This window comes from Crassostrea angulata, chromosome 7 (assembly GCF_025612915.1).
Source record: "Crassostrea angulata isolate pt1a10 chromosome 7, ASM2561291v2, whole genome shotgun sequence".
Lineage (NCBI taxonomy): Eukaryota > Metazoa > Mollusca > Bivalvia > Ostreida > Ostreidae > Magallana > Magallana angulata.
Window position 1 is genome coordinate 20,848,571 of NC_069117.1, and position 12,116 is coordinate 20,860,686.

Genomic DNA, 12,116 nt, shown 5'->3' on the forward strand with positions numbered 1-12,116 from the left:
TTATGAACACAATAAGGAAATCCAATTAACATGCTAATTGCATTAAACAAATGGCCTGGTCAGACCAGGACATATTTGTACTAAGGCCAGGCCAAAATAAAACTTGTTTTAAGTTCAGTCGCAAATTTTGAATGTTCTAAGATACAATTTCAATTGTTGCATATCTAATATGAATTAAAGCGTCAAAAATAAATTTTCAACTCTTACAAAAAAGTCAACATTAAAAAAAAGGTCAAAATCACTACAGTGTATATAGCAATATTAAGAAAAAAAGACGTCAATATAAGAGTATATGACATGCAGTGCTTGTTCTTTATCCCATAAAATGGTTGATAGAGCACTTAAAAAAATTAATGAGAATGATAATAAATTGCTATGCTCTTGCCCACGAAAAATACTGATAAGTTACATCTTGCTCAATTTTTAGCTTATTTTTCAAACACAAAATCTCAAGACCGAGAACCAAATAAATTATTGTTTTGCCCTCAGATGAACGGACTGTTTTGCTGGTACTTTGTACGCGTTTTCTACGATTATCCCACCCACTACAGGACATTGGTGTTTGACCATTCACCAAGTCATTAACACGGCAACTGTTAGCGGGAGACCCACGGGATCACTAGTCGTAGAGAACCCCACCAACAAACAAGCCATTCTTAGGAACAGTCACCAAAAATGAGCGCTCTCTCTTTGATTTTCTTCGTTGCCTGCATTGCCGCATCGTCGGCTTGGCATCTTCGGGTATCGTTGAACGACATCTTTAAGGGACACTGTCGTACCGTCAGCCCTAGAGTGTGTCGGAAAAGTCTGGAGAAGTTTGACCCGGACTACCACTGTGGCTTTATTTTGAGAAGCGTGTGCTCGGGAACGAACAAGATTGAGAGGGTTCGAACACGAAGATCGACCCTGCAGGTGAGAAATCAAATCACTGGTTATGGATACCGACATGTCGTTCGAATATCTATATCTATTAGGAAAAGCTTGTAATCTCGTGAATATCGGAATTAAGTATGACACAATTTGTTTGTTTGGCAGAGAATATATGGGGAAAAATTGAAAATGGGTTACAATTTTCAAAATCCATTTTCTCTGTTTAAGATGGTCATCGGAACTGATTTTCCTTTTCTACCAAGCTAATATATAGATAAACGAATAGATAATCAATTAGAATTATGCTGGTTTTTATTTTTAAATTTTGGATCATTCTTAAGATGCATTTGTCATTGAAATATCAATTCACAATTTAATATCATAAATCTTAGGCACTATGAAAAATAGGAAAAGTGGAAATTTTGCATTCCTTAATTAATTGGAAATAAAACTGGTTCTGTTTCCATGAAATTTCTTAATCAATAAAAATCAATTGATGATGGATAAAATGAAGAAAATGATTTAATCAAATTCTTTATGTTCATAAAAATGAGTAACATAAGATATTTTTGTTGTGATTAGAAAAGCTGTGAATGTTATTTTATTCTATATATTTGAAGCCAAACCATGAGCATTCGCTGCACGTTACTCCACTTCCAAAGAAAATGGCGTTCTATGACGCAAACGCAGACGGACAGATTTCAATCAAGGAATTTGCGCGAACTCTAGGTCATGATCCCCGTGCCTTCCATGTCAAAGATGCCTTCCGTGTGGCCGATGCCAACGGTATTACCATTGTGCAACCTTTGATTTCTTTAAATTTGATGAAACATATCTTTTCTATGAAAATATACGAAATAAAAGAAATAATTACCAGTGCATGTTTATGAAACCACGATGCTTAAATATTCCTATCTTTGTTTTTATTTATCATAGGTGATGGGTTGGTTGATGGATATGAGTTCGAAAACGATGCCTGGATTTTTGATGACGATTTTGATGATGATGGTAAGTGGTGAACAATTCAGTGAAAAAAAAACCATAACCATGTTATATACATGTACATGTATTCATGTATATATGTTACTTTGCTTACAGACTATAATCTAGAGGACACAGACGAAGATTCCTATAAATCCGTCAATTTTGATCTTCTCGATGGCAGCAGCGAGGAAAGTTCATCAAGCAGCGACAGTTCCGACTCATCCTCTCAAAGTTCTGGAGACTCTGCATCCAACGATCACTCTTACGATGATTCTAATGACGTCGATTATGACGACCTTATAAACGGCAAAGATTCAAGCAGCTCGGAAGAGAATGGCGCGTCTAGCAGTAGCTCTTCGGACGATTCTAACGACGACAGCGGGTCACACAGCGGAGACGACGATTCCAACAGCTTAGGTGACAGCGAATCGTCAGGCAGCAATAGCGGCTCAAACAGCAATAGCGCTGATAATAGCGATCACTCGAACGATGCTAGCAATGGTATCGATGACAGTATCAATAGTAAATCAGGGGATGATGATAAAAGCAGTCAATCAAATGAAAATGATTCAAAAGATAATGATAGCAAAGACAGTGATAGCAAAGATGACGATGATAGCAAGGAAGGCAAAAAAGGCGACGGCCTAGCCGACGTTTTTCCAGATGACCTTAACTTAGATGAAATTGTCCCCAAAGAAATGGAACTTGGAGACGGTATCATCGGGGAAGCCATTGACAACATCATTGGAGACGGGATGGAATTAGAACTCCCTGAGCTGGAGGAGCCCGACTCTGATACCATGAAAAATGTAGGAATCGCTATGGCTTTGACTAAGTTTCAACCAAACCAGAACCAAATTCATCCAAAAGCTGACTCTCATGGCCTCGATGGACATGATCATGCAGACCATTCCCACAGCGAGTTTGACTTCTCCAAGGGTCAGACTAATAATATCGCCGACGCAATGAATCCCAAGCCTACAATGCTGTCTAACGCCCTTTTAGGGATCGGAGGAACGGGTGGCGGATCTAGGATGAGATCAGGTATGGCCCATGGAAGCGGTGGCGAGTTTGTGGTGCTGCAGCCACATCGTATCAGTAATAATAATTTCAACAAAGTCGCAACGGACTTGAATTCAGTTTCTCTCGCATTTTAGTTGCTACGAGACTTTCAATGTATGTTCACTTTATACGTTTGTTTACTGTCCTTTTCATTAATCATTTTAAAAATATAAGCGTTGAATTAGTTTTCATAAATAATAAATTTTATGATGTTTTGTACAGTGGACAGTACTCAGGCCAGAGAAAGATTCAATGCAATAGCAATGAATAACAGACGAAGAGTTCCAGCCTCGCTTTGGCCTTCGTGGATCGTCTCGTAGCAACCCAAATAATTTATCCAATCAAGTGAGAGAGTGCAGTGAACACTATTTTGCAAAAATATATGATTTTTATCAAAGGATGACTTTAAAAGAACGAATTTTATATTTCTATTCAAAGAATTAAAGACTATCAGAAGAATATAATCAGTTGTAAAGATTCTCATTTTAGAAGGTTCTCAAAAGGATATGTACATGTACATAAGGTTAATTCATACGACGAGCGCTTGACCATGTTAAACTTTTGTTGATACTATGTATTTTGCTAATAAAGTATATTCATAATAACCTCATTTTTGTTTTGACGTATTTTCGTAACATTTTAAGCATTTCTTGTTTATTAGTAGCAGGGAAACCATTTACATATATTCAATGACTCTGGAAATTCTATACAATCATACAATCATATTACCAAACTCGAATTAGATTGTTTCTGTCGAACAGAAGTCGTTCCTATCTGTTTTGTACAAGCTTATTTTTCAACTTTCACAACAATGTGACAATCAATAGAAGGGTCACTGAAGACATTATTTTGACGCTTGTTCGTTAATTCAGCAATGTATTTTGTTTGTTGTTGAAAATACATCAACGTTATCTGGTAATTTAAAGTAAAACTTATAGAATACCATTATGTTAGAGATATTTAAATATTAATGCCAGCGTCATGTTGGATTCAAAGCCACGACACAAGACTTGGACACTTCTCTATAACGAAATATAAACCAATTACTTGATGTTTAATTTTTTTTGTGTTTATTTTCAAGAAAGACCGATTACGTTGCATAAAATTATCTTTTTTTATACAGTAATTTTATATTTTGACCTTTTAGGGACATCGCCCGTCAGACCATTGATATAAGAAAGACAGCAGTGAAAATAATATATTTACTAAATATGACCATTAATGTGAACATAAGGAATAGCTCTCAATGATTTTTAAATTGTTATTTAATGCATAAACGCTCTAGAGAAATTGCCATAAGGTAATAATCAATTCTCCTGTATTTTTAACTAAATTATAAAAAAAATTAAACGATAGCAAAACACTAAGTAATTGCATTGACCGGTCTGCACCTACATAATAACAGTATTACGGGCAACTCTAAATTTTGTGTTACAGTATATAACTGAATGATGTGGATAAATATACAGGTAGATATGGAAAATACGCTTTCCATATCAAATATCTGAGCATCAACATAGATAAACAAGGTCCGTAAGCTGAAATTATAGCTCTTCTCATGGAGAAAACACATGTCATTGTCCTTGTTTATCTTTGTTTGTGGACAGTAGGCAGCCATTACCAGCTATTGGAACACGACGGTGAAGCAACAACGTAGCACTACATGTATATCACCACGGCGACAAGTCCTGGAATCGTGGTGCATTAGCTATAAAAATAAGTGCTGTGTTCACATTTACCATGTCTTTGATAGATACCTTATTTTACACATCACATCAAATACATATATTATCAAGCATACACAAATGAAATATACTCAATAGTTTGACCATACTGTGCGTTATTCGGCGATTTTCTTTTTATACATAATTGTTAATGAGGTATAGTAGTTAAAAAAAATGCGTTTGAAGTTACGATAGCAATACTTAATGAATGAGAAATTTGGAGGTGATAGTACATCTGCCCAGTATACCAAAATAACTAATGATGAACTAGACAGTCTATAGCAATTGAGTATAAGCGTCTCAATTATCGAGGAAATGCCTTGTTTTATATAGAGCATTATGTACTTGTGAAATAAAAAAGGTCTTGCTCTACAAATAGATGCCCTACTAGTTTCCGTGTTAACAGAACCTAACAAGTTTTGTCTATGTCAAGAGAAGTGGTGATCATACACAGTCTTTCTAATAGTGTGTCGTCAAATACATGCAAAACATGTACTGACATTTTCCTTGTAAAATAAGATACATGTAATAAAAAAAGACAAGGTTTGGCAATGTTCGAACTTCACACCCAAAATACGTGTATGCATTCGATATTGTTTACGCAAAACAAATTTAACAGTTCAAAAAGGATGCAATTACAAGTACAGCGATATAACTTTGAAATGAATAAAATAATCGCATATTACTGTTAGGGAAAACAAGTATAGGTGTCAATCCTGACCAATAATTCACAACCAACACCTTTCGTCCACCTAGGGTGAGTACACATTAAGCTTTAAACACCAATTTTAACATGGCAGCGATATATATCTTGTGTCTTAGACTTGACATGAGGTCAGTAATTCCTCTCTCGTCTGATTATCGTTCTAGACCTTTTTATTCCTTCTCTTTATCTTTTTATCTCGAAGATGAATACGAAAGAATCATGTGGAATCGGATTTTATTTCTGTAAACTTTACAGACACGAGATTTCTTGATTTAATCCTTATTGGATTTTCTGAATGTCATTGTGCCTCGAATTCTAAAATGAACAAAGCATTCTGTAAAAGACTGAATCATAACGCGTACCGTGCCGAAAATCTTAAACCGTTTACATCAAGTACTTAACCTTCACAAATGTAAAAATAAACAATGATTTAGTATAATTAGTAGTCAAATTAAGTTGCCATTCATTGTAGATACAGGAATGCTTTCTCTATCGAGTTTAAAGAGGCTGGTCAACAAATTAATCTTCAAAATGTAGAGATGGTTTCCCTAACCATAAAGTACTGTAAACCAACTAGTATTATTCGCGACGACTTTATTTAGCGATATACTTGAGATGAACTGGTTCGCGGCGACTAAGTTTCGCTATCAAGCCTTATACACACCTGTTTTTTTAAATTACAACTACTGGTCCGCGGCGAGAAATATTCGCGACAATAAGGCTCGCGAATAAAAGTTGGTTTACAGTATTTATATAGTATGTAGTAAAGAAAAAAAGTCAAATATTTCTCCCTTTAAAATTTCAATATCTTTGTATAATTTGATATCCATCACTTCTTTTCATAGAGGTTGATAAATATACATCTAAATTGGCCACAACTACTAATATTCAGCTCATAATAGATGATGTCCTTTGACTAATACCATGTATATACATGTACATGACATTTGGAAGACTAAGCCTAGACTTTTTCATAAAATATGTTATAGAACGCCGCCGAGTTTGATAATTGCTCCATCAAATTTCAATACTTGTGAAAAATTTGATATTATTAACAACAGTTCTTGCAAAAATTCGAATTTATAATTCTAATCTCATTAATTATTGCACTGTAAAAACTCTTATCTTCAGCTGTTTTTAAATTAAAAAAAAACAGACTTTCGATTTTCAATAAGATTCAGTGTTGCACTTATAAAGGAGTCGTTTGTTCAACCAATTTTTAATATCAAAAAGAGTATGAAATATGAAAGCATATATATTTTTCTTAATAAAGTGGAGAACGACAACACAATAGTAAACTCTATTTTGATATTTAATAAGCTATTTTTCAAATCCCAGATGTTTCACGATGCTTCTTGGGCGCCGTATCAAGGTTCAATCTAATATACTGAGTATTATAGAGTAGTTTGTAAATAAATATTATTTCTGATGAATATTTTGTTTATTTCTGAAATAAAATGTCAAAATAGACCATGACATCATTAAAACATGTATGCATAGTGCAAGGAAAAAATTTAATTAGTAATTTGTTTTTTTTAAAATGCAAACCAAATGTATTGGGTATTCAGATGGCCATAAAAGACTCATACAACAAGTTTAAAACAGGCACAGCTTTCTCCGGATATAGGTACATGTATGTCACAATTACTTTAGGTTTGTGAAGAACTTGAATCAACATTCCAAAAACATTAAAATAGAATTTATTAATGACACTGACAAACCAATCATTCATAAAATATTAACCTTCGACTGAGCTGATTTAAAGCACGTGATAAAATCAAATGCTTCGGAAATACAATGCATTTAATTCATTCCATTAAAATGCTAACGCAGTTCTCATTAAAGAAAAAGATTTCATTCAAAATAAATCTACTCTAATTTTTTTCTGATGAAATTAGTATTCAAACCAGAGATCTATACTCATTATCATCCAGACAGGGTTTTATGATTACCGAGAAAATATCAGAAATTGCTTGTTATATCACCAATGACTATTCTGCTCGTATCACGTGGGCTGTGGAGATGGATCCTGCTCAACCCTATTAGTCCGGACGCATCTCTTGCAAAACAGTGAAACAATCCTATTTTGGTATTGTCTGTTAAAAATAAGAATTATCACTGGGGTAATGAAGTAATACGACAAAGAAATGAATTCTAAAATCATTTCGTACACTGGCGGGAAATTGTCGTTCCGAATTGCGCGTTGAATCCCTGAAGCACAGCAGACGATGGTAAGCACGGAAAAAATAATAGACAAATACAATAGAGACCGAAGGGCTTTTATGGTTATTTTCTTCAAATTCAAGGGGTACGCCACTGGGATTGCTGCGAATGGCACGGCTGCTATGATTGTTGAAAATTTGAATCGGCTTCGGGCTTTATCGAGGGTCGTTGTCATGCAAACCAGAATCACAAACGTTGGAATCAGTCTCGAAAACACAATGTACAAGATGATTGTATCTAAGGTATACCTGCGGTTATGTCCTTCAAATGTGCAAGCCATTTTGTCCTTGTCGTAGACTATTCTGTCCCGCAATAAAGGTAATGCTGTGAAAAATGCTGATACGACCCAGATTAAGATGATAGTGATGGCACAGGAACGGTTGGTGACTATAGACTGGTATTTGAGGGGCACGGATACTGCCAGACACCGTTCTATGCACAGTGCCATCAGACTAAAGGATACTGAGGCCTTGGTGTAATGGTTAACAAAAAATACAAAAACACAAGCATGAGGTGGGAGCTGTTCGGGACGGTTTAACGTTATGTGAGCAAAGAAAGGACCCTCGACAAATCCATTCAGGATATCACTGATTGCTAAAGATACCACAAAAGCGTTCTGTCGACGATGCAGATACTTTGATGAATATATAACAAAGAGGAGTAATCCGTTGATTGTCAAAATAAATACAGATATGATTATAAGAAGGCTTCCATATAAATCCTTTACCCCCACTGATGTCCAGCTTAATTGAGATAAGCTTTGGTTGGTCTCTACATCCGCATCCATGTTGCTAGATCTCACATGGAATCCACACTCTTCATATAATCACCACACCCTTATTTTTTGTAGAATGTCGTTCGATCCAATATCATACGGTGATTATCACCTTCACTAGGTCTTCAATGACCTCTAATCATCAGTACCTCAGGAAAAAATCACAGCATTGAATACACATCTTTAGGACTCTCTCATTCCGAATTCAATAGTGCTTCCGAAGGAGACAGGCTACAATTTCTATATACATGTAACAGACATAAAATCAATAAGCCTGGAGAAGTTGAACTGTCTTTCAAATTGAGGAATTTTATGAAACACGCTAATTGTTTAAGATCAATACATTGGTTAAAAAAGATATAGAAACCTCAAAGATGATTTAATCCACTGGCTAGTCTCTTTGTAGAGTTGCAAAGTCAAGACTGACATGAAATTTCAAGATTTTCTTATTTTTAAAAGTATTTAGGTAGTTAGCATCAACGTGCATTTAATTTTACATTGTTTTCCTTTACAATTAAACACTAATATCAATAATTGCTTTTAAAAACAGTTTTCTCTCCTAATTCACAAAATTTGAATAAAGGTTGTTATATATGTAGAATAAGACGGCTTAGTTGTAATGGCCATATACGTTATATTTACCTCCTTTAGCGAAGAGCCCAGTATGAAGTTACAGGATAAAAATAAAGCAATATATATATATATGTATGTAATTTTTGGGGAGTTGATTTTAATCAACTCTCCTATGCAGTTACTCTGGCAAACCGAAAGTGAAACAGTGTTTGGACCTAAGCACAAATCATCACCGCTGACAAGATTTACTTCTTGAAAATAATAGAAAAATTCAAAGTAAAGTATGCTGAAGCATTGTTTTTCAAGGAAACTTATCAATAAAAACTTTGAAAATAGTCAGATTTTATATAATACGAAACAACTAAGATATTTTTAAAGTCTCGTGTATTCCTACGCCAGAGTTTATATAGCCTCGTTCAACCAAACGCTCGGCTGTCTCCGTAAATCTCCGACAAGCAGAGCGGCTCTCTTGCTTGTCGGAGATTAACGGAGACAGCCGAGCGTCTGGTTGAACGAGACTAGAGTTTGATATCAATAGTGCTTGGATCCATAAATTTTTTAGAATTGCTTCGATTACTTATACATAATTTGAAATCTATCTTTAAATTTCACACAACATGATTCAAATGGGGTTTCTCGAAATTCTTGTCGGAAAAGTCTAAAAATCATATACTAAAAAAGTGTGTAGTTCAAATACAGACTAGAAACTAATTGCCATGCAAGATAAGTTGATTTTAAAATAAATAATAATCGATCAAATCAACTCCCGTCAGTACTTCACTACTTTGATTCTTTATAAATGCTACTAGCAGTTTACGGCCAAAAATTTATCTAGAAGATTAAAGCAGATGTGATGGTTAATTTTTTGATCATCCAGTCTCCTTTAAAGCTAAAGAATAAATCCAACTTGCCTTTAGTTTCCAGAATCTATCATATTTAGAGTGTACGCATTCTTGATTGTTCCAAATATGGTCATTACGTTTGATGAAGGCGAGACACTGAATCGATTTCCATGAGAGTATACGGGACAAATACATATGCTTTATAATCTTTTTTTCTTTCTAAAGCCGATCTTTGTATAGTCAAAAGTGGAATTTAAAAAATCAAAGAGAGAGAGAGAGAGAGAGAGAGAGAGAGAGAGAGAGAGAGAGAGAGAGAGAGAGAGAAAGAGAGAGAGAGAGAGATCTGATGATACACTAGAAATAGAACATTCTGTTTTACTCATTCCTATTTTTTACGAAAGCCGAGAAGGATGATTCGAGATTCGAGATTCGAAATACGAGATTCGAAATACGAGATTCGAGATTCGAAATTCGAGATTCAATATCTAAATTAACCAATCAAATCATGGATCTGAAACCTGTATCCTAGCAACATCAAACTGTTCTAAATAAAGATCATTCGTACATGCTCTTTCCTACAAATACATGTCTTAATAGCTCTTATATAGTGGTTATAAAATGTTAACATTGATGAATTAACCCCACATAGTATAAACCATTAAATTAGAAATAACACTGTTGGCTTTGCGAATCTTAGTGGTTTTGTTTGCCCTGTATGTATTTCCCCCCGAACAATTTTAACCCGAAGTGTATTCGCCCCAACTGTGTAAAAATCGGCTCGCGAAGAAAGATCTGTTTAATCTAAATGTTTTAGCTATGAAACGAAACTCAATGATATAATCGACGTCAAAATATAGGTTATGATAAAGTTTTAAACCATTGAAGATATAATGATTTACAACCTCAAAGACAAAAATCCAGATAAGAATAGTGTATTGTAGGGTATGGCAATGCCATTGTCGATATGAGAGAGATAGAGAGAGAGAGAGAGAGAGAGAGACAGACAGACAGACAGACAGACAGAGTTTTGTAGTGTCAAATTCAGTTTGATTTAGAATTTGAAATTGATTTGATTTGTTACAAGCATATATAGACAATAATTAAGCCTCTAAAACGAGAAAAGAGAGGAGGTAGCTAGGGTAGGGCAGACCAACTAGCGAGCTTTAATTTTAACGATGTTAGCGCACCTGTGATTTACATCGACTCTCTCTCTCTCTCTCTCTCTCTCTCTCTCTCTCTCTCTCTCTCTCTCTCTCTCTCTCATCACCTAGCATTTCCTTTTCCGTGAGGGGGTTTGGGGTATTTGTGATGTCTTACATTAGCTAGCGAAAATGATAAAAAAAAACATGAAATTTTCTTTAAATTGTGTGCGGATGTTGTACGCCAAATATCTGTTTTCAGTATATACATTTCAAGGGGGGGGGGGGGGGGGGGGGCTATATAGTCCTAATTAATTTGTCAGTTATTCTGTCCCCACTTTATTTTCTCTTCGTTTTCCAGGTTTATTTTTATTTGGCTCGGCAAATTAATATAAAACTTTCTGTGTAGCTCCATAACGATGCACTGTAGATAAATTATGAGTAGTTTTACTTTTGATAAACAGGTACATATCCGTACTTGATTTTTAATTTGACTCTTATAATCGGATTTAATATTCCAATAATTATAGGGTAGGAAAGAGTAGACGGAACATTTTTGCGCATATCCTACTGTACCATTCATTCAACACAGGTATTAGCACTCATCGAGTTCGACTTGCTTTCCTTTTCTTTCATCCACTGGATTTAAAGATATTAATTTTTGAAAATATTTTGAATTTATGGCCTGATTATATATAAATTAGAGCTGCGCTGGTGCATATATTTACCCAAATGGACCAAAATATAACCAAATGAATCTAAATATTTTGACAAAATTAGTTTTAAACGTACGACTCTTTTTCAATTCTAATCGGGTATGTCCTTTAGAAAAATCTTGAACCACACACATTTTAGCAAATAAAACGGCAATTGTTTCATTTTTTAAGGGGAGGGAGGTGGTGCCGGTAAAGGACATGTATTGCTTGTGGCAGTTGTGCTATACTCTCATTTGTTATAATAGGTAATACTACATATTGATATAAAATGAAAGTTTCCAATTACACTGTACATAGCTTCTATCACGCATTTTGACCCGTGCGATAGTTTAAAACAATTTTCAAAGCATTTAATGTAATTCAACCGATCATTTTTGAAATTTAATTTTCTGGATCCCCGCCTGATACGTCCGCCTTCTTGTATATTAGAATTACATGTACGTTGACCACATGCGCGGATCTAGACATACATAGTAAAATTATCGCGAAAATATGCCTCGGA

General features: G+C 34.8%; 2 protein-coding genes across 3 annotated transcripts; one reads left to right on the forward strand and one right to left on the reverse strand.

The window, feature by feature from the left end:
* Positions 1-575: 575 nt before the first annotated feature.
* LOC128155452 (dentin sialophosphoprotein-like) lies at positions 576-3,526 on the forward strand. Of its 2 annotated transcripts, XM_052817157.1 has the most exons (5): positions 578-912; positions 1,491-1,656; positions 1,807-1,878; positions 1,969-2,898; positions 3,139-3,526. In XM_052817157.1, exons 1-5 carry the CDS (start codon positions 676-678, stop codon positions 3,234-3,236), a joined length of 1,503 nt encoding a protein of 500 aa, XP_052673117.1. In that variant the 5' UTR covers positions 578-675; the 3' UTR covers positions 3,237-3,526. The 2 variants fall into 2 exon arrangements, with proteins under 2 accessions (XP_052673115.1, XP_052673117.1); XM_052817155.1 differs by having other exon boundaries at positions 576-912; positions 1,969-3,526.
* Positions 3,527-7,029: 3,503 nt separating this feature from the next.
* LOC128156862 (dopamine D2-like receptor) lies at positions 7,030-8,533 on the reverse strand. The gene has a single exon (XM_052819182.1). It carries the CDS (start codon positions 8,354-8,356, stop codon positions 7,352-7,354), a length of 1,005 nt encoding a protein of 334 aa, XP_052675142.1. The 5' UTR covers positions 8,357-8,533; the 3' UTR covers positions 7,030-7,351.
* Positions 8,534-12,116: the final 3,583 nt, after the last annotated feature.

Excerpts from the sequence above, each read along its gene's own strand:
- LOC128155452 (XM_052817155.1), top strand. The coding sequence starts at position 676 with ATGAGCGCTCTCTCTTTGATTTTCTTCGTTGCCTGCATTGCCGCATCG. Across the intron at positions 913-1,490 it reads CACGAAGATCGACCCTGCAG|CCAAACCATGAGCATTCGCT; the intron begins GTGAGAAATCAA and ends ATATATTTGAAG. Across the intron at positions 1,879-1,968 it reads TGACGATTTTGATGATGATG|ACTATAATCTAGAGGACACA; the intron begins GTAAGTGGTGAA and ends CTTTGCTTACAG.
- LOC128156862 (XM_052819182.1), bottom strand. The coding sequence starts at position 8,356 with ATGGATGCGGATGTAGAGACCAACCAAAGCTTATCTCAATTAAGCTGG.